General features: G+C 36.9%; 1 protein-coding gene across 1 annotated transcript in view; it reads right to left on the bottom strand.

Moving 5' to 3' along the window:
• The window catches only part of cdkal1 (CDK5 regulatory subunit associated protein 1-like 1), a 240,396-nt gene extending 236,900 nt beyond the window's left edge, over positions 1-3,496 (bottom strand). Inside the window, exons 1-3 of the mRNA XM_058389915.1 lie at positions 3,327-3,496; positions 2,213-2,373; positions 115-227 (exon numbers count right to left, since the gene is read on the bottom strand). Coding sequence (XP_058245898.1) covers positions 115-227; positions 2,213-2,370 — 271 coding nt within the window. The 5' untranslated portion in view covers positions 2,371-2,373; positions 3,327-3,496. The remainder of the gene's footprint in view (positions 1-114; positions 228-2,212; positions 2,374-3,326) is intronic.
• Between the last annotated feature and the right edge of the window lie 22,205 nt (positions 3,497-25,701).

The following is a 25,701-nucleotide window of genomic DNA, read 5'->3' as shown; positions in this document are numbered from 1 at the left end:
AGACAGAGACAGACAGACAGACAGACAGACAGATATTTTGGACCTTTACTAACTTTCTCTCTGGTCCTGAAGGTCAAAACTGTAAACTAAGGCGTGTGCGTGTGTGTGTGTTACCGGTCATCTCGTAGCCACTTGCAGCCAGCTGTCCGGCCATGTACTCTCCATCTGAGCTGTTATGTGAGCAGCCCCACGTCCTCATCCACACTTTCTGTGTGCCCGGGATCACGCTAGCAGGCAGAAATAAACACTTATAAACACCTAGTGAGAGCAAACACCAAGATTCTGACACACTGTTACAAAAACACAGAGCTGCTGAGATGATGTACACTACACAGCCAAAAGTATTGGGACACCCCTCCAGATCATTGAATTCAGGAGCTGTATTTCAGGGGTTGGACTCGGCCCCTTAGTTCCAGTGAAAGGAACTCTTAATGCTTCAGCTTCATACCAAGACATTTTGGACAATTTCATGCTCTTTGTGGCAACAGTTTGGGGATGACCCCTTCCTGTTCCAACATGACTGCACACCAGTGACCAAAGCAAGGTCCATAAAGACATGGATGAGTGAGTTTGGTGTGGAGGAACTTGACTGGCCTACACAGAGTCCTGACCTCAACCCCATAGAACACCTTTGGGATGAATTAGAGTGGAGACTGTGAGCCAGACCTTCTCGTCCAACATCAGTGCCTGACCTCACAAATGTGCTTCTAGAGGAATGGTCAAAAATTCCCATAAACACACTCCTAAACCTTGTGGAAAGCCTTCCCAGAAGAGTTGAAGCTGTTATAGCTGTAAAGGGCGGGGCAACTCCATATTACATTCATGTTCATGTAAAGCTCACAGTCTCTGCACTAATTGTGGTCTAGTGTGGTCTGACCGATGAAATTGTCCAAAATGTCTTGGTATGAAGCTGAAGCATTAAGAGTTCCTTTCACTGGAACTAAGGGACCGAGCCCAACCCCTGAAAAACAACACCTGAATAAAATGAGTTGGAGGGGTGTCCCAATACTTTTGGCAATATAGTGTAGCTTTAATCGACACACAGTCACAAAAGTTCTGATTTCAGATTTTTAACTAAATTTCCCAACCAGCTGAGAGACTGAAACAGTCACAGAAACAGTGTGTGTTGTGACAGTAAAAGCTGCATCATCATGTCAGGGTGTAAAAACACAATCAGTGTGTGGGGTGTTTACATTACTGTTCCACGTGTATGATCCTGTTACGGTTCCACAATTAATATCCGAATCTTAAAACACTTATCAGAGCCTGGAGTCAACTTTTTTCTAAACAAAATATCTTCTATTATTCAGAATGTTAAAGCGTTTAACACACGGAAATTCACCAATAAATTTACACACCATAATGTAAAAAGAACCCTATTAAAACACTAATGTCAAACACGTGATACACTTTATAAAAATATTTAACTTCAGATTCTAATTCAGTGAAACATTTAATTATCTGATTTTATCAGAGCAGGTGTATTATAATATTTTGGCCACAAGATGGCGACAAAGACATTCTACAGTTAAGCTTAAATTAAAACGTTTTTTGTTTTTGTTTTTTTAAATAAGCTTTAAAAAGAGATAAATATTTATTTACTTGTTTGGTTGCAGGCTCATATTAAGGCTTTAATCGGAATTAAATTCCTTTTTCAGGAAAGAAATGTGGCTTTTTAAACTGAAGGACTATTCCTGCGTGCTAATATTATTTATATATTTTTTAAACTTTATACATAAATATTGAATGTACTCCTCAAAGATAACAACAAAACATGAAAAATATTATTAAAGGATATTCATCATTATTACTAGGTATCTATTATAATCTAATAGAAAATTATATAAGTAATAATATAAAATAAATTGTATTTCACAAATCCATAAAGATTAATTGCCTTTATTTCACAAGATATTTAAAACATTTAGCAAAATAGTTATAAATTAAATAATAATTGCTTCTGTAATTTTAGAGTTAATCTGAATAAGAGAATGAGAATTTTTTAGAGAAGAATATAAGCACTTGCTCATCATAAAATATATATTTGTTAGTTGATAATCATTTGTAGGAAACGTACTGTGTTGTGTACACTCAGTGTGTGTTTGTTGCATTGTGCTCCGTCTCTGTGTGTTTTTGTGATTCAGCCACATAATCTGGTCTGAGCCGCACAAACGTCAGCTGACTGACCGATTCCTGTGTCCCGTCTCCTCACCTGTCGGCCTGAAGCTCCTCACTAGCTGTGAGATCTTTCCGTTTTCTCACTCGCGGAACGACGGACTGTCTGGTGGAGGAGCGCTGGAGAGCAGCCGGCTGGCTGGACGACACCATGTCCTCGATATCGTCGATGAGAGAGTCGCAGGTGGACGGCATGGTCTGGAAAATAAACGCACAGTGTCACTGCTGACGCTCTTCAAAAACATTTCATCACCAAAAATATATGCAGAATAAATAAGCATAAAAAATATACATAAACACTATATTGCCAAAAGTTTTCCCATAAAGACATGGATGAGTGAGTTTGGTGTGGAGGAACCTGACTGTCCTGCACAGAGTCCTGACCTCAACCCCATAGAACACCTTTGGGATGAATTACAGTGGAGACTGCGAGCCAGACCAAAAGTTTTGGGATGCCTGTCTTTCCATGCACATGAATGTAATATGGAGTTGTCCTGCCCTTTGCAGCTAGAACAGCTTCAAACCCACAGAGCCAAACCCCTGAAAAACAACTCAATGACTTGGAGGGTGTCCCAAAACTTTTGCCAATATAGCATACATTTATTTAATTGATTTATACACGCAGGCAAATAAAGTGTGTCTAAATTATATTAATATTTAATTTCATGTTTTATTTTTTTTTTATTATTTAAATAGATTTTTTTTTAATTTTATATAATTTTAACGAGCGTATTAATTTATTATTACTCTCCTCTTAATCATGATTGTTGCATGTTTCATATATACACTGAACTTATAAACAAATATCATTGTACAAGCGTTGTATGCAATATTTATATATAATATAATGTGTAATTGTTATATAATGTTAATAAAGAAAACTTTAAAAAATACTGAATTCTTTTTAAAGGAATAACTAAACTAGTTAGATAAATATTAATGTATTTTAACTCCAATTTGCTCTGGAATATAAAGCGTCCACACTAAAGGTTAAAATATAATAATAATAATAATAAACTTGTGAAATATTAGCTTATTTCTGAAAACAGAGTTTAAATTTATCCAGGTTGAAACTCACATGCTAATCCAGCTAGCATGGCTGGAGGCACACATGTGAGCTAAAAATAAGTGTCCAGGACAGAAACACTCACTTTATAAATGACCACTCGCGCTGGTTGACCTCTGAAAGATCTCTCTGTTAAACTCTCTGGAATAAAATAAAGTAGATGAGAGAACACCTTCGTGAACGTTACTTTAGCTTTAGAGTTAGATTTGTTTATCTAGAAGTCTCCATGCTGGAGCTAGAGACTCGGGCTCGAGCCTCAACAGCCAGATAGGGCACTGGATATGTGCACTACCTAGGGGAGGAGGTAGGGAGATTCTGGGCACTACGTAGTAAACGAGACGCCCTATTGTGATCGAGCCTAAACGCGCCCCTGTATATTGGAAGTACGGCAGCTGCGTTAGGACACTAATGTCCACATTCGCGCACATTTTCAGCATTTCATCACCTGCTCATGAGAAGGACTTCTGTTCTGAAGTGGTTAATTAATTAAATCCTATAAAAGTCATTCTATAATTGGGGGTACATTTCACATTAACAAAAAGTACAAAGTGGATGTTCACAACTAGCTGATATATATTACAAGCTGAAGCATCAACACATTGATATTTCAGCAGAAAGGGTGTTTTACCTACTGAGTTTGTCAACCATGTCACAGACAAACTGTATGCCATTTCAGACTTTGGTAAAGTCCTACACTTAAAGTAACATATATTGTTGTACGACTTTGTGTCTATTCTGGCATATGTAAAATTATTTTTTTTAAAGTATTTTATTAATTGTAGTTTTTTGCAAATATTTATGTGATATATTTAGTGGTGGTTTAGTGGTTAGCCCGTTTGCCCCACACCTCTAGCATCCTGGGTTTGAGTCCCACTCACTGTGTTCCCAGAATTTTTTTTTTGGAAAGAATTTCAGTACAATGAAAAGAAGAGCAGATGAAATCAGAATCAGAACGGATTTGTGGTGTTGTATCACGGTGCCGCCACTAGAGGGCAGAGACTACACACTAATGAGGTCCAACTGATTAAAAACGTGACCTGTCCAGGGTGTACCCCTGCCTTTCGCTCAGTGTGTGCTGGGATAGGCTCCAGCAGATCCCCGTGACCCTAATTAGGAATAAAGCAGGTATAGAAAATGGATGGATGGATGGATGGATGGATGATTAAAAACGCAAAGACAAGCCTGTGTATATAATTGTGATCTGAAGACGGTTAAGAAGGATCGAATCAGCACATGTACATCATGATTAAAATACAAAAATGGCTAACATATTTCTGAAGAAAAAAAATATTACAGAATATATAATCTTTCTTGGATCATTCACTCCATCAAGAGCTCTACTTCTGTAAAGCTGCTTCGAGACAATGTCCATTGTAAAAGGCGGTATACAAATAAACTTTAATTGAATACGATGATATAAGCCTAATTTTAAAGATATTAAATTGAAAACATACAGTCAGTAAGTGATAATATGCAGGTCTTCCACTCCACGCTTCACCTCCACATCATGTCTTCATGGAGCTGTGCTCAGGGACACTGACATGCTGAAGCAGCGTTTGTCCACCAAAGTGAAATTGTAAAGCTACAGTATACAGAGACATTCTGGACAACTGTGTGCTTCAGACTTTGTGCCAGCAGTCACAATGCTTCAGTCACTGTATGTCATGTGTGAGGATTCCTGAACTTCATGAAAGATGTGAATCCTACCTTCTCTCAACTCCTCCACTGGTGAGCAGCACAGGAACCTAAAAGCATTAATAAACACCTTTTTTATACATGATATTTCACTTGTCCTGTCAAATTCAGTGTGAAAAGTTAGTAAAATATAAGTGAAGCTCCACTATTTTGAACGTTAAAGTTCTTTCTGTTTTTTTTTAATCAATACTAGCCCTGCAATAAAAGCTCACATAAAGTAGAATGCTAGCTAAGATTCTTCTTCTTCTTCTTCTTCTTCTTCTTCTTCTTCTTATTATTATTATTATTATTATTCAGTGTCCAGATTGTCAGAACATTTTCCAGTCATATGTGTGGCTAAAGGGACCGACACTTCTTTAACTAGTACTGTTCGAATTTTGTTTTAAACTAATCAGACTAAACAAAAACAGCTTTCCCAGAGTAATAGAGTAATAAAATGGTGCTTTAAAAAATTGTTTAATAAAAACACCTGATAAACAAAAAGAAAATTATCATAAAATAATACAGGATTGTAGGTAGGTATACTTACAGTTTGCTATTTAGCCTAAAGTGATTAATAATATAATATAGTTATAATAATATAGTTATATATTATATAATATAGTTATTATAATCAATTAATAAATATCTGCAAGTCACTGCGTTTTTTGGCACACAGGCCCAGGAGGTACTTGTTAGAACCTTTGGGTTCACATGCAGAATAAGCCTGAGCCGTGATGATGCCGTTACCTCAAAGCTAAACTCAGGGAAGAGATTTCCAAAGAACCACGCAGAGACAGTGACTGAATAGCAACACTCTTTAAAATTTACTGAGATTAACAGGGAATATTTATAAAAATGAAAGGTGTAAGATTCAGTGTTATCAACTGATAAACGAAAGACATCAGCAGTGTGGTGGTTTACGGAGCTACTGATGATTTGACGAGTTCAATACAAAGGGTCTGCACTTTGTGCAGGTTTATCAGAACAAAACAGAAAGAATGCCCAGGCCAAATCGAATGGATAGATGAGGTCATTTAAATGGTATCACACAGTCATCCCAGGGCAGGGCGTGCCAAGATATATAATAATGCCCTCTTAGGCTCCAATGACCTGTGAACAGCTCCAACCTCACACAACAGTCATCCTTTAAGGCTGCACATGCCAGAGGTCAGAGGGCGGTCCTGTCTAGCAAGAAGTAAGACCTACCGCATCATATTGAGTGGAACTTCTACAAAAAGTGTTTTTAACTAGGGCACCGACGGATCGCCTAACATAAGCAAAAATGCACTTGAGGATACACGGTAAGAGCAGAAAGACCAAAACAATGATCACGACAACTGGTACAACAGTATGCAGAATCCAGTAACCCCAACCACCCCAAGGAGATGAGAGCCACGTAAACCACGAGTCATCAGCCGGCAGTGGAGCAGCTATAGCTCCTCTCATATGGTGAATGATATTGGTAATGTTGCGCGAGTTATCAGGAATAAAGAAACAGCATGAGGTTTTAAGAATCTTACAGACACCTCCACGCTCCGCAGTCAGGATGTCCAATATCATCCTGTTTTGAATAACTACTTCTCTCATAGCCTTTAATTCATCATTGACTAATTCCAGAGCGTGTTCAGTATCATTCGCTAAGGATAAGAGCATATATGTCAAGCCATTTATTTTATTAAGTGTGGCCACGGTACCTCCTCCGAGGAACATGGACCATCCTACCACTGCACCTGGTGAAGTCCAGGGGTCAGCTAGAGTATACCCTTCAAATGTTCTAGGAACATAACGCTTACTACGGCGATTAGACACAGGGGACTCCGAGTTTGGATTTTGCCAAGGGTTACGTGTGTGTACAGAAAACACTAGGGACAACAAAGGCTGGGTAACAGCACCCTGTCCAATTCCAGTGGCGAGGTATATTAGTATAAGCCTTATTGCCACAGACCCACAATACAGTATTGGTTGAGGACAAAAAACTTAATGGACATTTATTATATACCGTGACAAGACCATCAGTAGATGGTGGCAAACCCTTACCGTCAATAAAACAGAAAGGGTCTGAGCCCTCTTTCGAGGCTATCACATCCACACGAGTCTTGCACTCAGAATTGCCGAGGGATAACTGGTCACTACCATTAGAACAGATACAAGTGTCACCCAATTTCTCTGAGACAGTAAATATCTGAGAATTGTCCAATAACACATCAGGGGAAGGGGTACACTCACCCCCAGGGAGACCATGACATGCATTCAGGCTGGAGTTACAGCCAGGCACTGGGTTGGCCATGTCATGTCCTGAGCGAAAGGCAGCAGTTAGCTGTAGCAGCCAGACGATAGGAGGGGGAATGAGACAGGAAGAACTGTTCTTATTGACCTCAGCTGCAGTATTATTGTCTAAAGGAAACGACGACCACTGAGTACCAATGTGATGACAGACCCAACAAGAGGCATCATGAATGTCAGTCAAATTTTGAGCGATTTTTAAAGAAAAAGCACAGGCCAAATTTCCAGCACACTGCTGCTGAGGTGTAAGACTGTTAACATAGGGGCATAAAGCCGCTACTAAAAGTATTATCAACATTTTTTTCTAATCACTTATCAGTAAAGGCTGAGAAAGTCTATCAGGATCACAATGTGAGCAGGTTTGAGAATGCTTAAAGGAGTCTACAAAACCTGTGTCTAGGAACTAGTCAGATTATCAGACATGTGTAAAACCTAATACATAGGTTTTCTATATGTGTATGTAAAAAAGTGAGATGAGATGAGGCCCCCTAAGGGCTGCTTGATTGCTGAGTTCCTCTTTTTTCTCAGGAGGAACCTGGTTATGGTGAGATGAGGCCCCCTAAGAGCTGCTTGATTGCAGATTCTCTCTTTTTTTAGATGTAACTGAAATGAAACAAGGCACTGTTTCAACCTGCTGGTGTGGATCCACAGAGGTTGAATATTGGTGCTTCCACTCTAGTTGGATGGCCAAAGGCTGCTTCCCCCAGTTTCCTGAGATTGAGTCTTTTTACTAGTACTGCATCCCCTAGGAAAAAAGGTGAGTTGACTGATCTGTGGGTAGAGGGAGAGAGGCAAAGACATTACCATCCACACTGTTACATTTTTCTGTTAGTGCTTGAGTGTAATTGCTGACAATCACCTCCAGGTTACCTGAAAAGGAAACACCAGGATCACCTTTAGTGGTGATCCTAAAATGGCCAGCCCATAATTATCTCAAATAATAGAATGCTGTTGGAATTTTGGATGTGGTGTCATTTCTCAGAGGTCAGGTGATCCACCCAGTTTCTATCTACTTCCCTGAACCTTTGGGGTAATAATTCCAGTCAGTATTGAGAAACTGACAAATTTTCTGGGTCACTTTGGATGTGAAAGGTGTACTGTTATTATTGTGTATTGATTGTAGGATACCCTACCTAGTTATGATTTCTTTTGCCAAGATTTTAACGTTTGCATTTTCTTTTGAAAAATGAAAGGCTTCAGCCCATTTTGAGAAATACAGTATATTTTAGATTTCTCACAGGTGGGATGTGTGTGAAGTCAATCTGTTAAGCTTGAAATGCTTTTAAAGGGGATAAAGCATTGTGTTTGAGGGTTTTATCCTGAAAGTTGGCTCTAGCAGAAATCAAACATGCATCAAGTAGCAATTTGGCAGTTTTAGTGACATTTAGAATACAAAATAGTTTAAAGTTGTAAGATACATTAAAAATGACATATGAGAAATGGCGAGACAGAACAAGGTGAGCAATGTGGCACTGAAGGCAGCAAATTAGTCTGTCCTTAACTGAGGGTGAGCAGTTCTCAGAAGATCGAAAGAAAAGACCTTGTTTTGTAGCCTGTGTCTGGAGAAAAGATACACTACTCACAAAAAGTTAAGGATATTGGGCTTTCGGGTGAAATTTCAGGATGCACCTAAAATGCACTATAACCTTTCCAGGTGAACTTAATTTGACCTTCTCTACACTTTTGAATGCACATGTCCAACTGTTCAGTGTTTCAGTACTTTCTGCAGAACTTGCTGTTCTCTAACAAGGTGCTTAACGGCAAAATTCACAACTGGTGTTTGATCCATGAATCCACCAATAAATTTTCTGGTTCCATTAGAATTGGTATTTAAACAGTCCTCTTCATCATGCTGTTCACATTTTGACATCATGAGACCAAGACCACACCTAACAACTGATCAACAGAACCTCACCATTGTGAGACTTCAAACAGGATGTTCTCAGAGGGAAGTGGCCACTGAGCTTAGAGTGTCACAGAGTGTCATCAGCAGGTTGGGACAGAGATACAGAGAGACTGGAAGAGTCACAGAAAGGCATAGAAGTGGACATCCTTTGGCCACATCCCACGTTGAGGACCGCTTCATTGTGAACAGTGCCCTGTGGAACCGGATGATGAATGCCGCTCAACTCCAGGCACATTTAAGGGAGGTGAGAGGCACCCAAGAGTCACGTCAGACCATTCGAAACCGTTTACATCAGTATGGTCTGCGTGATAGACGACCTGCAAGGGTACCTGACCACACCACCAGACACAGGCGTCGTGTGTTGGGATCAGCCGAGTCGCCGTGTAGAGGCTCATAACCCTGCACCCCAGAACCTCAATGACCTGAGGGACGCCCTTAAAGAAGAGTGGAATGCCATGCCTCAGCAGACAATAAGTCGACTTGTGAACAGCATGAGACGTCGTGGTCAAGCTGTAATTGATGGTCAAGGGCACATGACAGATTATTGAGACATTGAGATTTTTTGTTGTGGTATACCCACCACTGTTGTTGGCTTTTGTTTCAATAAATTGTTTGAGATGAGGAAATCACCATTGCATGCTTCTACTTAAATGCTCTACTTTCATGATATAATATCACTGTAGTGTGAACTTTTCACATTTTCCATAAATTTCCCCCAAAAGCCAAATATCCTTCACTTTTTGTGAGTAGTGTATGTTGATATTTAGTGGAGTCAAAATGCTTGTAAACACAAAATACTGTGGCTGATTTGTGCACAAAAGGTGAGGATGTGCCTTCTTTGGCAGCCCATTTAGCTACTTTATCAGCTAAAGTGTTACCACAAGCCATTATCTCCTGGGTTGTGATCCCTGACCTTAACGACAGCTAGACATTTAGGTAACACTGAGGTCTTTAAAAGATCAGAAACCAGCATTGCATCTGAAATGGGCTTACCATTATCAGCTTTAAAATCATGTGCATGCCCAATTTTACCAAAATCGAAAGGTACACCAAAAAAAATATTGTAAATCAGTATAAATATTTACTACTTGATCTTTAAACAGACAACATGCCTTTGTTAAAGCAATAAGTTCAGCCGAAGCTAAAAGAAAAGGAATAGAGTGAGCTTTGTGTACACCATTAGGCAAAAAACAGACTGAGTTGTGTCTGAATGTTATTTAGAATGGTTACCATCTGATGAGGTGCATGCAGTGTAAGTGGGTGTGAAAGGACAACTCTTTCAGCATCTAAAACTAGTAGAGCAGAGACAGCAACTGAACGCAAACATGTGGGCATACCTTGGATGACAGGATTGAGATATTTAGACAGATATACTACTGGAAAATAACCTGGACTAGATGGATGAGATAAAATGGTGTGTTGTTGTCAGGTAAACCTTAGAGTAGGAGCAGAGCTCAGGGATTGTTTGAGATTGTTTGAGATTGTTTGGAAAAAGGTAATCATTTCTTTAGTCCATTCCACAGTATCAGGCGTGTCGACAGCACTGGCGCATGACTTTGTCGTGATGTGAACAGGTAAACATATACTGGCAGCAGTAATCAGTCCCAGATATCTGAGCATATCTTTCAGTGTTTTGGTCGAATGGATATCCATTCTGATTCTCCTATGATCAGATGAGAGTTTGCGCTCTCCTTGGGAGATGAGAAACCCCAGATACTGCACCAGAGGCTTACAAAATTGGAGTTTAGAGAGCAATGCTTTGAAACCACACTGGGCCAGGTGTGTGAGATGGACAAATGAGCCTCTTCTACAGCAGACTGCATCTTTCCCCGAAAGCAGAATGTGTATTCTGTGTATTTCAGTAGAGAACAGACTTCTGGCAGGACGAGTGATGATAGCGAAGAACGCACCAAGAACGAGAACACAGCGGGTGAATCAATGAACCTTTGAGGTAGGCGTGTCCAGGTGTATTGATGTTGCTCGTATGTAATGGACAAGATCAACTACATCTGCTCACTGAGAGGGATACTGAAAAAGCCACTACAAAGACCAACAACAGTAAAATGGTCATGATCATGTGGTATAGCAGATAATATAAATGAAACCTCAGGCACAATTGGGCTAATTGCTATCACTAGATCATTAATGTGGTGCAAATCTTTAGTAAAACTCAAGGATACTGTTTACAATACACAATGGTAGATGAACAAAGACATATGGTGGTACCTCTACCTGACCTACTTTGTTGGAGTGCTAAGAACAAAGCACCCTCTTTCAAAATAAAACATAGTTCAACAAGCATCACGAGCCAACACCTAGTTTTGGGTGAGAATGTTTTAGGACAGGTTACCCTGTCTGTTCTATGAATTTGATACCCATTGTACTTTTTTTTAAAAAATGAGGTGCATGAAAAAAGCTTTTGGGGAGCTTGTGTTTGAGATCAGTAGATCAATGGGTGATGGGAACAATATCTACATGATAATGCTTACACTTTCACAGCCTCAAAGGTACAAGTCTCAAGTCAAAATGTTAAACCTACTGCAGAAACATAGACATTGAGAGAAAAACAGACAATGGAGATAGTCAATGGGATTGATAGATTGATATGTCAAGTTACATTTGACTACCTAAGACTACCTACCTATACTAGTTATACTTACTGTAGTACAATAGCTAGTTAATGACTTTGGCCAAAGAATCAGCAGAAATATTACAGAATAAACTAATCAGGGACCACAAACCTTTACAGTAAATGAAGACTATTTTTCAGAGGTTTTTCATAAATACCAAATTTCATATATAAATATTAGTACCAGAGATTTACACATAAACCTTTTCTTATTCATGTTGAGAAATGAGGACAAATACGTGCACAAGCAGGTTTTTGGTTGTTTATAGAATTGATAAGGTGTACATGTCTGCAATACAAGACTGGACTTGTTCACAGGACCTTGCACACATTTTGACCACATCTGCCAGATACATTTTCAATTAAAACTATTACATATACTCTTAAAATACCACAACATTAAATTAAACTTAACGTAAAAGTCAGAACAATTTCATTAAAACACACACACAGCATCAGCAAATACTGGCAAGGAGAGGGAAAAAATGACAACCCTAAGGGGAAAAAAAACTAAGTAAAATAAAAAAACTGTGATGATCGGTCACTTCAGTCATCAAGGGATTTCTATGCAACAAAAACAAAACTAAAATACTTAAATAGTTTCCCTAAATCTGTACAGAAACACTTACCTGTAGGTTAACAAACCATCAGTTGTCTGGTGATTTACTCAAAATCTCTACTGTAGTTAAAAGTGTAACTGAAACAAGGTGTTTGAGTAACAATGCAAGAATATGTAACTTCAATATAAATATTTAATTATTAATATGTTTCGAACCATATACCATATAAAGTTAGCAAAGTTAGTTAACAAAGGGTAAGGATGGCGTGATGTAAATTCACTTGCAAAATGAGAAATCACTACCAAACATTCGAACTTGCTCAGGGAAATATTTTATTTAATCAGCTAATGCTCCTGAGCTCATATTCATATTCATTCATAAGTTATTCATTTAAAAGTTATTTTAACTCATTTGATAAAGAACAAGCAAATCAACATCTGTACACTGATTATCATATTTTAACATAACTGCCACCTCCATCTTACTGTATATCATTTGCTTCAGTTATTCTTTTCAGATATCTTTTTCTTGCCTTTGCTTGTCTTTCCCAGAAAAAAATCCATGGAGAGACCAAAGAAGACGACACTCCCTGAGCCTGCCAAACACCGCCAGCCTGCTGGATATGTTGGACTTACATAAAGAAGCAGTGTCAAGTGGTTCCACGCAAGCATGTTAAGTAGTTTTATAATTAACAATGAATTGTATGAACAAATAAATTTGTATACAGAAATTCAGGTATAGATGACAAAATGTCTGTAAGTAAAAATACAAACCATACAGATTTGTCACCATTTCATATTTGTTTTGTGTACATGTTACTTAATAATGTTATGTTACATTTATGAGCATTCAATATCTAAGGTGAATGTGGTTTTTATCGATTTTATTTTAACTATATTGCTCTACAAGTGGAAAATGAAAATAACCACAAGCATAATTTTAAAAACAAAATGCATTTATTTTTCACAGAATTCTGTATCAATTGTCCATTCCTCACGAATATTTCACATAAATGAGATGCCCATGAAGAAATCTCATGCTAGATTTCAAGGTTCAGTAAAGCCACCAGCAAAATTAAGATGGCTGTGTAGTGCATTTGTGGAATAAAAATTCTACTGTACTCACTACTAAAATCTGACTCCAGCTCCACACCGACCCGACAGCTCAGTCTGTGTGAGACTCACAGTTAGTAAGGCCTCAAAACTAAATAAGCCAATCAAGCAGACTAGATGAATGCAGATAAGAGATTTTATTTTGTAATCAGCGCTGACACAAGAATTGAGATGCTCACGCATGAACGTCCCAACAACCTCTCCCCGGGGAACTCCAACTACAGCCTTTATATACATTTCCCTTATCTTCCCAATGCAACACGTCACTGGTTCTTTGCCTAGACAATCCCACCCATCTTTCTTTTTTAGACCTTTTAGATTCTTTTTTACACCATTATCTTTGAATTTACAACTTTTCGAATACAATTATAATTAAACTTCCCTAAATCATTATATTAAAAATTGGGCGTTTCCGCCCCCACCAGTGGGATTGTCTTCGGCCTCACTCTCTCCAACACCTCATTCTTCCTCAGGAGACAGCATGGGTAAGTTCTCAGTTCTTTAGGGGCCAACACCCTTTCTTTTATTACACTCTACACTTCACGGCTTTTCTGATTTATCCGCTGTCTTCTACGTATGTACTCTAGATATTTCACCTGGTACCACCATCGCCGTCCAGCACACGCTGCGTTTACTTCATGATGAGATCACTGCCGCTCAAGGTACCAGTGGAGCGAAGATTGGCCATGATAATCTAGGGTGCATCTCTGCCATTGATTGGTCCAAGTTTGGAAAGCCTGGTACCGCAGAGAAAGCCTGCCAGACTGACATCATTGATACAACTATTTGTTCATCAAAGCCCTTGCAGCCTGTGTGCAAGGCCCGTGACAGGCCAACATGCCGTGTTAAACCTTATATTGTTCTTAAGCTCAAACGACCTAACGAATAAACCTTACCTGAGAACTCACTCCTGCTGTCCCCCGATTATTTCACACTACATCAAACACACACCTCATACATATATCCTGATTTACAAAATTATCTCCCACACATTCCATGTTTCAAATCTGCTGTTTTGTCAGCAAAAAGGGGACTAACACAATATAAGGCAGGTGGTCATAACGTTATGGTGGTTCACCACTGTTCCTTCCTTGGACCACTTTTGATAGATACTGACCACTGCAGACCGGGAACACCCCACAAGAGCTGCAGTTTTGGAGATGCTCTGATCCAGTGGTCTAGCCATCACAATTTGGCCCTTTGTCAAACTCGCTCAAATCCTTACGCTTGTCCATTTTTCCTGCTTCTAACATCAACTTTGAGGACAAAATGTTCACTTGCTGCCTAATATACTGAACAAAATTGTAAACGCAACACTTTTGTTTTTGCCCCCATTTTTCATGAGCTGAACTCAAAGATCTAAGACTTTTTCTATGTACACAAAAGGCCTATTTCTATCTCAAATATTGTTCACAAATCTGTCTAAATCTGTGTTAGTGAGCACTTCTCCTTTGCCGAGGTAATCCATCCACCTCACAGGCATATCAAGATGCTGATTAGACAGCATGATTATTGCACAGGTGTGCCTTAGGCTGGCTACAATAAAAGGCCACTCTAAAATGTGCAGTTTTATCACACAGCACAATGCCACAGATGTCGCAAGTTTTGAGGGAGCGTGCAATTGGCATGATGACTGCAGGAATGTCCACCAGAGCTGTTGCCCGTGAATTGAATGTTCATTTCTCTACCATCAGCCGTCTCCAAAGGCATTTCAGAGAATTTGGCAGTACATCCAACTGGCCTCACAACCGCAGACCACATGTAACCACACCAGCCCAGGACCTCCACATCCAGCATCTTCACCTCCAAGATTGTCTGAGACCAGCCACCCAGACGGCTGCTGCAACAGTTGGTTTGCATAACCAAAGAATTTCTGCACGAACTGTCAGAAACCATCTCAGGGAAGCTCATCTGCATGCTCGTTGTCCTCATCGGGGTCTCGACCTGACTGCAGTTCGTCGTCGTAACCGACTTGAGTGGGCAAATGCTCACATTCGATGGCGTCTGGCACTTTGGAGAGGTGTTCTCTTCACGGATGAATCCTGGTTTTCACTGTACAGGGCAGATGGCAGACAGTGTGTATGGTGTCTTGTGGGTGAGCGGTTTGCTGATGTCAACGTTGTGGATGGAGTGGCCCATGGAGGGGTGGGGTTATGGTATGGGCAGGTGTATGTTATGGACATTGAACATAGGTGCATTTTATTGATGGCATTTTGAATGCACAGAGATACCGTGACGAGATCCTGAGGCCCATTGTTGTGCCATTCATCCACGACCATCACCTCATGTTGCAGCATGATGATGCACTGCCCCATGTTGCAAGGATCTGTACAAAATTCCTGGAAGCTGAAAGCATCCCAGTTCTTGCATGGCCAGCATACTCACCGGACATGTCACCCACTGAGCATGTTTGGGATGCTGTGTATCGGCGTATACAATAGCGTGTTCCAGTTCCTGCCAATATCCAGCAACTTCGCACAGCCATTGAATAGGAGTGGACTAACATTCCACAGACCACAATCAACAACCTGATCAACTCTATGTGAAGGAGATGTGTTGCACTGCATGAGGCAAATGGTGGTCACACCAGATACTGAGTAGTTTTCGGATGGCTTGCACCCATACAATAATTTTAATGGGAAAAACCCTGTGGCGGCTTGTGGGGCCTCTCACACTGCAGAGGTCTGAGCTACATTTATCAGTTTCAGGCATCATTGCGAATGACTTTACGAATTCTGTTTTTAAGCATTTGAACATTCAACCAGTCCTTTTGCATGCCACACACCCCCTGAGAACATCCCCATGAAAGTTTTCTCCCCATGAGTTCAAATCCAAGTCCACCAAGCTGCTGCTGCTTGGCCCCTCAGCAAGATCCTGAACCCTCAATTGCTCAGTTGTATAAAAAATTAGATAAAAATGTAAGTTGCTTTGAATGATGGCATCTGTCAAATGCCATAAATTTAAATGGTTGATACCTGGCCATTGGACTTGGGGTGAAGCCTAAACCTAAGCTAATGTTGCCCAATTTGCTCATGAAACTAGTCTGGATGTGAACTGGGCTCAAGGATCACTTAGAATGTCTTCATTGTTAGTGATCATTTTGGGATGTCAAAATGGAATATGTGATTGAATATCAGTTATGCTGTTTGAAACACAGGTGACAGGCTGGGGAAAGGAATTATTCACAGGGATCTTGAGAATGAAAAAAACAATAATGGTGTAGATCCTAAAATTTGCTATTATGCGAAGGATCTAGAACCTGCAGTATATAGATGCACACACTCTGAAACAATCAACACCACATACAGTAGGGAAAAAATTATTTGACAGTTATACAGGTACAGTTTTACAGCTTCAGTTATGTAGATATAGTTATACAGCTACAGTAATACAGCTACAGTTATTCAGCTTCAGTTAAACAGATACAGTTATATAGATACAGTTATACAGATACAGTTATACAGCTTCAGTTATACAGCTACAGTTATACAGCTTCAGTTATACAGATACAGTTATACAGCTTCAGGTATACAGCTACAGTTATACAGCTTCAGTTATACAGATACAGTTATACAGCTTCAGTTATACAGATACAGTTATACAGATACAGTTATACAGCTTCAGTTATACAGATACAGTTATACAGATACAGTTATACAGATACAGTTATACAGATACAGTTATATAGCTACAGTTATACAGCTACAGTTATACAGCTTCAGTTATACAGATACAGTTATACAGCTACAGTTATACAGCTTCAGTTATACAGATATAGTTATACAGATACAGTTATACAGATACAGTTAAACAGATACAGTTATATAGATACAGTTATACAGATACACTTATACAGCTTCAGTTATACAGATACAGTTATACAGATACTGTTATACAGATACAAATATACAGATACAGTTATACAGCTTCAGTTATACAGATACAGTTATACAGCTACAGTTATGCAGCTACAGTTATACAGCTACAGTTATACAGCTTCAGTTATACAGATACAGTCATACAGATACAGTTATACAGATACACTTATACAGCTTCAGTTATACAGCTACAGTTATACAGATACAGTTATACAGCTTCAGTTATACAGCTAGAGTTATACAGCTACAGTTTTAGAGCTTCAGTTATACAGTTACAGGTATACAGATACAGTTGTCCAGCTACAGTTTTACAGCTTCAGTTATACAGCTACAGTTTTACAGCTTCAGTTATACAGATACAGTTATACAGCTTCAGTTATACAGCTACAGTTATACAGATACAGTTATACAGCTACAGTTATACAGCTTCAGTTATACAGATACAGTTATACAGATACAGTTATACAGATACAGTTTTAGAGCTTCAGTTATACAGCTACAGGTATACAGATACAGTTATCCAGCTTCAGTTATATAGCTACAGTTATACAGATATAGTTAAACAGCTTCAGTTATATAGATACAGTTATACAGATATAGTTATACAGCTTCAGTTATATAGCTACAGTTATACAGATACAGTTATACAGTTTCAGTTATATAGCTACAGTTATACTGTTACAGTTATACAGATATAGTTATACAGCTACAGTTTTACAGCTTCAGTTATACAGATAAAGTTATACAGCTTCAGTTATACAGCTACAGTTATACAGATACAGTTATACAGCTTCAGTTATACAGCTTCAGTTATACAGATACAGTTATACAGCTACAGTTTTACAGCTTCAGTTATACAGATACAGTTATACAGCTTCGGTTATACAGATACAGTTATACAGCTTCAGTTATACAGATACAGTTATACAGCTTCAGTTATACAGCTACAGTTATACAGCTTCAGTTATACAGATACAGTGATACAGCTACAGTTATGCAGCTACAGTTATACAGCTTCAGTTATGCAGATACAGTTATTCAGCTTCAGTTATATAGCTACAGTTATACAGCTACAGTTATACAGCTTCGGTTATACAGATACAGTTATACAGATACAGTTAAACAGATACAGTTAAACAGATACAGTTATACAGATACAGTTACACAGATACAGTTATACAGCTACAGTTATACAGATACAGTTTTACAACTTCAGTTATACAGCTACAGTTATACAGCTACAGTTATACAGATACAGTTACACAGATACAGTTATACAGCTACAGTTATACAGATACAGTTTTACAACTTCAGTTATACAGCTACAGTTATACAGATACAGTTATACAGATACAGTTATACAGATACAGTTATACAGCTACAGTTATACAGCTTCAGTTATACAGATACAGTTATACAGATACAGTTATACAGATACAGTTATACAGCTTCAGTTATACAGATACAGTTATACAGATACAGTTATATAGCTACAGTTATACAGCTACAGTTTTATAGCTACAGTTATACAGATACAGTTATACAGCTTCAGTTATACAGCTACAGTTATACAGATACAGTTATACAGCTTCAGTTATACAGATACAGTTATACACATACAGTTATACAGCTTCAGTTATACAGATACAGTTATACAGCTACAGTTTTACAGCTTCAGTTATACAGATACAGTTATACAGCTTCAGTTATACAGCTACAGTTATACAGATACAGTTATACAGCTTCAGTTATACAGATACAGTTATACAGATACAGTTATACAGCTACAGTTATACAGATACAGTTATACAGATACAGTTATACAGCTACAGTTATACAGCTACAGTTATACAGCTTCAGTTATACAGATACAGTTATACAGCTTCAGTTATACAGATACAGTTATACAGCTACAGTTATACAGCTTCAGTTATACAGATACAGTTATACAGATACAGTTAAACAGATACCGTTATATAGCTACAGTTATACAGATACAGTTATACAGCTTCAGTTATACAGCTTCAATTATACAGATACAGTTATACAGATACAGTTTTATAGCTACAGTTATACAGATACAGTTATACAGCTTCAGTTAAACAGATACAGTTATACAGATACAGTTATTCAGATACAGTTATATAGCTACAGTTATACAGATACAGTTATATAGCTAGAGTTATACAGCTACAGTTATACAGCTACAGTTATACAGATACAGTTATACAGCTACAGTTATACAGCTTCAGTTATACAGATACAGTTATACAGCTACAGTTATATAGCTACAGTTTTACAGCTTCAGTTATACAGCTACAGTTTTACAGCTTCAGTTATACAGATACAGTTATACAGCTTCAGTTATACAGCTTCAGTTATACAGCTACAGTTATACAGCTTCAGTTATACAGATACAGTGATACAGCTACAGTTATGCATCTACTGTTATACAGCTTCAGTTATGCAGATACAGTTATTCAGCTTCAGTTATATAGCTACAGTTATACAGCTACAGTTATACAGCTTCAGTTATACAGATACAGTTATACAGATACAGTTAAACAGATACAGTTATATAGATACAGTTATACAGATACAGTTATACAGCTTCAGTTATACAGATACAGTTATACAGCTTCAGTTATACAGATACAGTTATACAGCTACAGTTATACAGCTTCAGTTATACAGATACAGTTATACAGCTTCAGTTATACAGATACAGTTATACAGATACAGTTATACAGCTTCAGTCATACAGATACAGTTATACAGATACAGTTATACAGATACAGTTATACAGCTTCAGTTATACAGATACAGTTATACAGCTTCAGTTATACAGATACAGTGATACAGCTACAGTTATGCAGCTACAGTTATACAGCTACAGTTATACAGCTACAGTTATACAGCTTCAGTTATACAGATACAGTTATACAGATACAGTTATACAGATACAGTTATACAGCTTCAGTTATACAGATACAGTTATACAGATACAGTTATACAGCTTCAGTTATACAGATACAGTTATACAGCTTCAGTTATACAGATACAGTTATACAGCTTCAGTTATACAGATACAGTGATACAGCTACAGTTATGCAGCTACAGTTATACAGCTACAGTTATACAGCTTCAGTTATACAGATATAGTTATACAGATACAGTTATACAGATACAGTTAAACAGATACAGTTATATAGATACAGTTATACAGATACAGTTATACAGCTTCAGTTATACAGATACAGTTATACAGATACTGTTATACAGATACAGTTATACAGATACAGTTATACAGATACAGTTATACAGATACAGTTATATAGCTACAGTTATACAGATACAGTTATACAGCTTCAGTTATACAGATACAGTTATACAGCTACAGTTATACAGCTTCAGTTATACAGATACAGTTATACAGCTTCAGTTATACAGATACAGTTATACAGATACAGTTATACAGCTACAGTTATACAGCTTCAGTTATACAGATACAGTTATACAGATACAGTTATACAGATACAGTTATACAGATACAGTTATATAGCTACAGTTATACAGATACAGTTATACAGCTTCAGTTATATAGCTACAGTTATACAGATACAGTTATACAGCTACAGTTATACAGATACAGTTATACAGATACAGTTATATAGCTACAGTTATACAGCTACAGTTATACAGATACAGTTTTACAACTTCAGTTATACAGCTACAGTTATACAGCTACAGTTATACAGATACAGTTATACAGATACAGTTATATAGCTACAGTTATACAGCTGCAGTTATACAGCTTCAGTTATACAGATACAGTTATACAGATACAGTTATATAGCTACAGTTATACAGCTACAGTTATACAGCTTCAGTTATACAGATACAGTTATACAGCTTCAGTTATACAGATACAGTTATACAGCTACAGTTATACAGCTACAGTTATACAGCTTCAGTTATACAGATACAGTTATACAGCTACAGTTATACAGCTTCAGTTATACAGATACAGTTATACAGATACAGTTATACAGCTTCAGTTATACAGATACAGTTATACAGATACAGTTATACAGATACAGTTATACAGCTTCAGTTATACAGATACAGTTATACAGATACAGTTATACAGCTTCAGTTATACAGCTTCAGTTATACAGATACAGTTATACCGATACAGTTATATAGCTACAGTTATACAGATACAGTTATACAGCTACAGTTATACAGCTACAGTTATACAGATACAGTTATACAGATACAGTTATATAGCTACAGTTATACAGCTACAGTTATATAGCTACAGTTATACAGATACAGTTATACAGCTTCAGTTATACAGATACAGTTATACAGCTACAGTTATACAGCTTCAGTTATACAGATACAGTTATACAGATACAGTTATACAGCTTTAGTTATATAGCTACAGTTATACAGATACAGTTATACAGCTAAAGTTATACAGATACAGTTATACAGATACAGTTATATAGCTACAGTTATACAGCTACAGTTATACAGCTTCAGTTATATAGCTACAGTTATACAGATACAGTTATACAGCTACAGTTATACAGATACAGTTATACAGATACAGTTATATAGCTACAGTTATACAGATACAGTTATACAGCTTCAGTTATACAGATACAGTTATACAGCTTCAGTTATACAGATACAGTTATACAGATACAGTTATACAGCTTCAGTTATACAGATACAGTTATACAGCTTCAGTTATACAGCTACAGTTATACAGATACAGTTATACAGATACAGTTATACAGCTTCAGTTATACAGATACAGTTATACAGATACAGTTATACAGATACAGTTATACAGATACAGTTATACAGCTTCAGTTATACAGATACAGTTATACAGATACAGTTATACAGATACAGTTATATAGCTACAGTTATACAGCTACAGTTATATAGCTACAGATATACAGATACAGTAATACAGCTTCAATTATACAGATACAGTTATACAGCTACAGTTATACAGCTTCAGTTATACAGATACAGTTTTACAGCTTCAGTTATACAGATACAGTTATATAGCTTCAGTTATACAGATACAGTTCTACAGCTTCAGTTATACAGATACAGTTATACAGATACTGTTATACAGATACAGATATACAGATACAGTTATACAGCTTCAGTTATACAGATACAGTTATACAGCTACAGTTATGCAGCTACAGTTATACAGCTACAGTTATACAGCTTCAGTTATACAGATACAGTTATACAGATACAGTTATACAGATACAGTTATACAGCTACAGTTATACAGCTTCAGTTATACAGATACAGTTATACAGATACAGTTATACAGATACAGTTTTACAACTTCAGTTATACAGCTTCAGTTATACAGATACAGATATACAGATACAGTTATACAGATACAGTTATACAGATACAGTTTTACAACTTCAGTTATACAGATACAGTTATACAGATACAGTTATACAGATACAGTTTTACAACTTCAGTTATACAGCTTCAGTTATACAGATACAGTTATACAGATACAGTTATACAGATACAGTTTTACAGCTTCAGTTATACAGATACAGTTATATAGCTTCAGTTATACAGATACAGTTCTACAGCTTCAGTTATACAGATACAGTTATACAGATACAGTTATATAGCTAGAGTTATACAGCTACAGTTATACAGCTACAGTTATACAGATACAGTTATATAGCTACAGTTATACAGCTGCAGTTATACAGATACAGTTATACAGATACAGTTATACAGCTACAGTTATATAGCTGCAGATATACAGCTACAGTTATACAGCTACAGTTATACAGATACAGTTATATAGCTACAGTTATACAGCTGCAGTTATACAGCTTCAGTTATACAGATACAGTTATACAGATACAGTTATACAGCTTCAGTTATACAGCTACAGTTATACAGCTACAGTTATACAGCTACAGTTATACAGCTACAGTTATACAGATACAGTTATATAGCTACAGTTATACAGATACAGTTATATAGCTACAGTTATACAGCTACAGTTATATAGCTACAGTTATACAGATAGAGTTATACAGCTTCAGTTATACAGATACAGTTATACAGCTACAGTTATACAGCTTCAGTTATACAGATACAGTTATACAGATACAGTTATACAGATACAGTTATACAGCTTCAGTTATACAGCTACAGTTATACAGATACAGTTATACAGATACAGTTATATAGCTACAGTTATACAGATACAGTTATACAGCTTCAGTTATACAGATACAGTTATACAGATACAGTTATACAGCTTCAGTTATACAGCTACAGTTATACAGATACAGTTATACAGATACAGTTATACAGCTTCAGTTATACAGCTACAGTTATACAGATACAGTTATACAGCTTCAGTTATACAGCTACAGTTATACAGATACAGTTATACAGCTTCAGTTATACAGATACAGTTATACAGCTACAGTTTTACAGCTTCAGTTATACAGATACAGTTATACAGCTTCAGTTATACAGCTACAGTTATACAGATACAGTTATACAGCTACAGTTATACAGATACAGTTATACAGCTACAGTTATACAGCTTCAGTTATACAGATACAGTTATACAGCTTCAGTTATACAGATACAGTTATACAGCTTCAGTTATACAGATACAGTTATACAGATACAGTTATACAGATACAGTTATACAGATACAGTTATACAGATACAGTTATACAGATACAGTTATACAGATACAGTTATACAGATACAGTTATACAGATACAGTTATACAGCTTCAGTTATACAGATACAGTTATACAGATACAGTTATACAGATACAGTTAAACAGATACAGTTATATAGATACAGTTATACAGATACAGTTATACAGCTTCAGTTATACAGATACAGTTATACAGATACAGTTATACAGATACAGTTATACAGCTACAGTTATACAGATACAGTTATACAGATACAGTCAAACAGATACAGTTATATAGATACAGTTATACAGATACAGTTAGACAGCTTCAGTTATACAGATACAGTTATACAGATACAGTTATATAGCTACAGTTATACAGATACAGTTATACAGCTTTAGTTATATAGCTACAGTTATACAGATACAGTTATACAGCTAAAGTTATACAGATACAGTTATACAGATACAGTTATATAGATACAGTTATACAGATACAGTTATACAGATACAGTTATACAGATACAGTTATACAGATACAGTTATACAGATACAGTTATACAGCTACAGTTATACAGATACAGTTATACAGATACAGTTATATAGCTACAGTTATACAGATACAGTTATACAGCTTCAGTTATACAGATACAGTTATACAGATACAGTTATACAGCTACAGTTATACAGATACAGTTATACAGATACAGTTATACAGATACATTTATACAGATACAGTTATATAGATACAGTTATACAGCTACAGTTTTATAGCTACAGTTATACAGATACAGTTATACAGCTTCAGTTATACAGCTACAGTTATACAGATACAGTTATACAGCTTCAGTTATACAGCTAGAGTTATACAGCTACAGTTTTAGAGCTTCAGTTATACAGTTACAGGTATACAGATACAGTTGTCCAGCTACAGTTTTACAGCTTCAGTTATACAGATACAGTTATACAGCTTCAGTTATACAGATACAGTTATACAGCTACAGTTTTACAGCTTCAGTTATACAGATACAGTTATACAGCTTCAGTTATACAGCTACAGTTATACAGATACAGTTATACAGCTTCAGTTATACAGCTACAGTTATACAGCTTCAGTTATACAGATACAGTGATACAGCTACAGTTATGCAGCTACAGTTATACAGCTTCAGTTATGCAGATACAGTTATTCAGCTTCAGTTATATAGCTACAGTTATACAGCTACAGTTATACAGCTTCAGTTATACAGCTTCAGTTATACAGATACAGTTAAACAGATACAGTTATATAGATACAGTTATACAGATACAGTTATACAGCTTCAGTTATACAGATACAGTTTTACAACTTCAGTTATACAGCTACAGTTATACAGATACAGTTATACAGATACAGTTATATAGCTACAGTTATACAGATACAGTCATACAGATACAGTTATACAGATACAGTTATATAGCTACAGTTATACAGCTACAGTTATATAGCTACAGTTATACAGATAGAGTTATACAGCTTCAGTTATACAGATACAGTTATACAGATACAGTTATACAGATACAGTTATACAGCTTCAGTTATACAGATACAGTTATACAGATACAGTTATACAGATACAGTTATACAGCTTCAGTTATACAGATACAGTTATACAGATACAGTTATACAGATACAGTTA

Source organism: Hemibagrus wyckioides, linkage group LG01 (genome assembly GCF_019097595.1).
Source record: "Hemibagrus wyckioides isolate EC202008001 linkage group LG01, SWU_Hwy_1.0, whole genome shotgun sequence".
Lineage (NCBI taxonomy): Eukaryota > Metazoa > Chordata > Actinopteri > Siluriformes > Bagridae > Hemibagrus > Hemibagrus wyckioides.
Note: the sequence above shows the minus strand (reverse complement) of the source record. Positions and strands in the feature narration are given on the sequence as shown.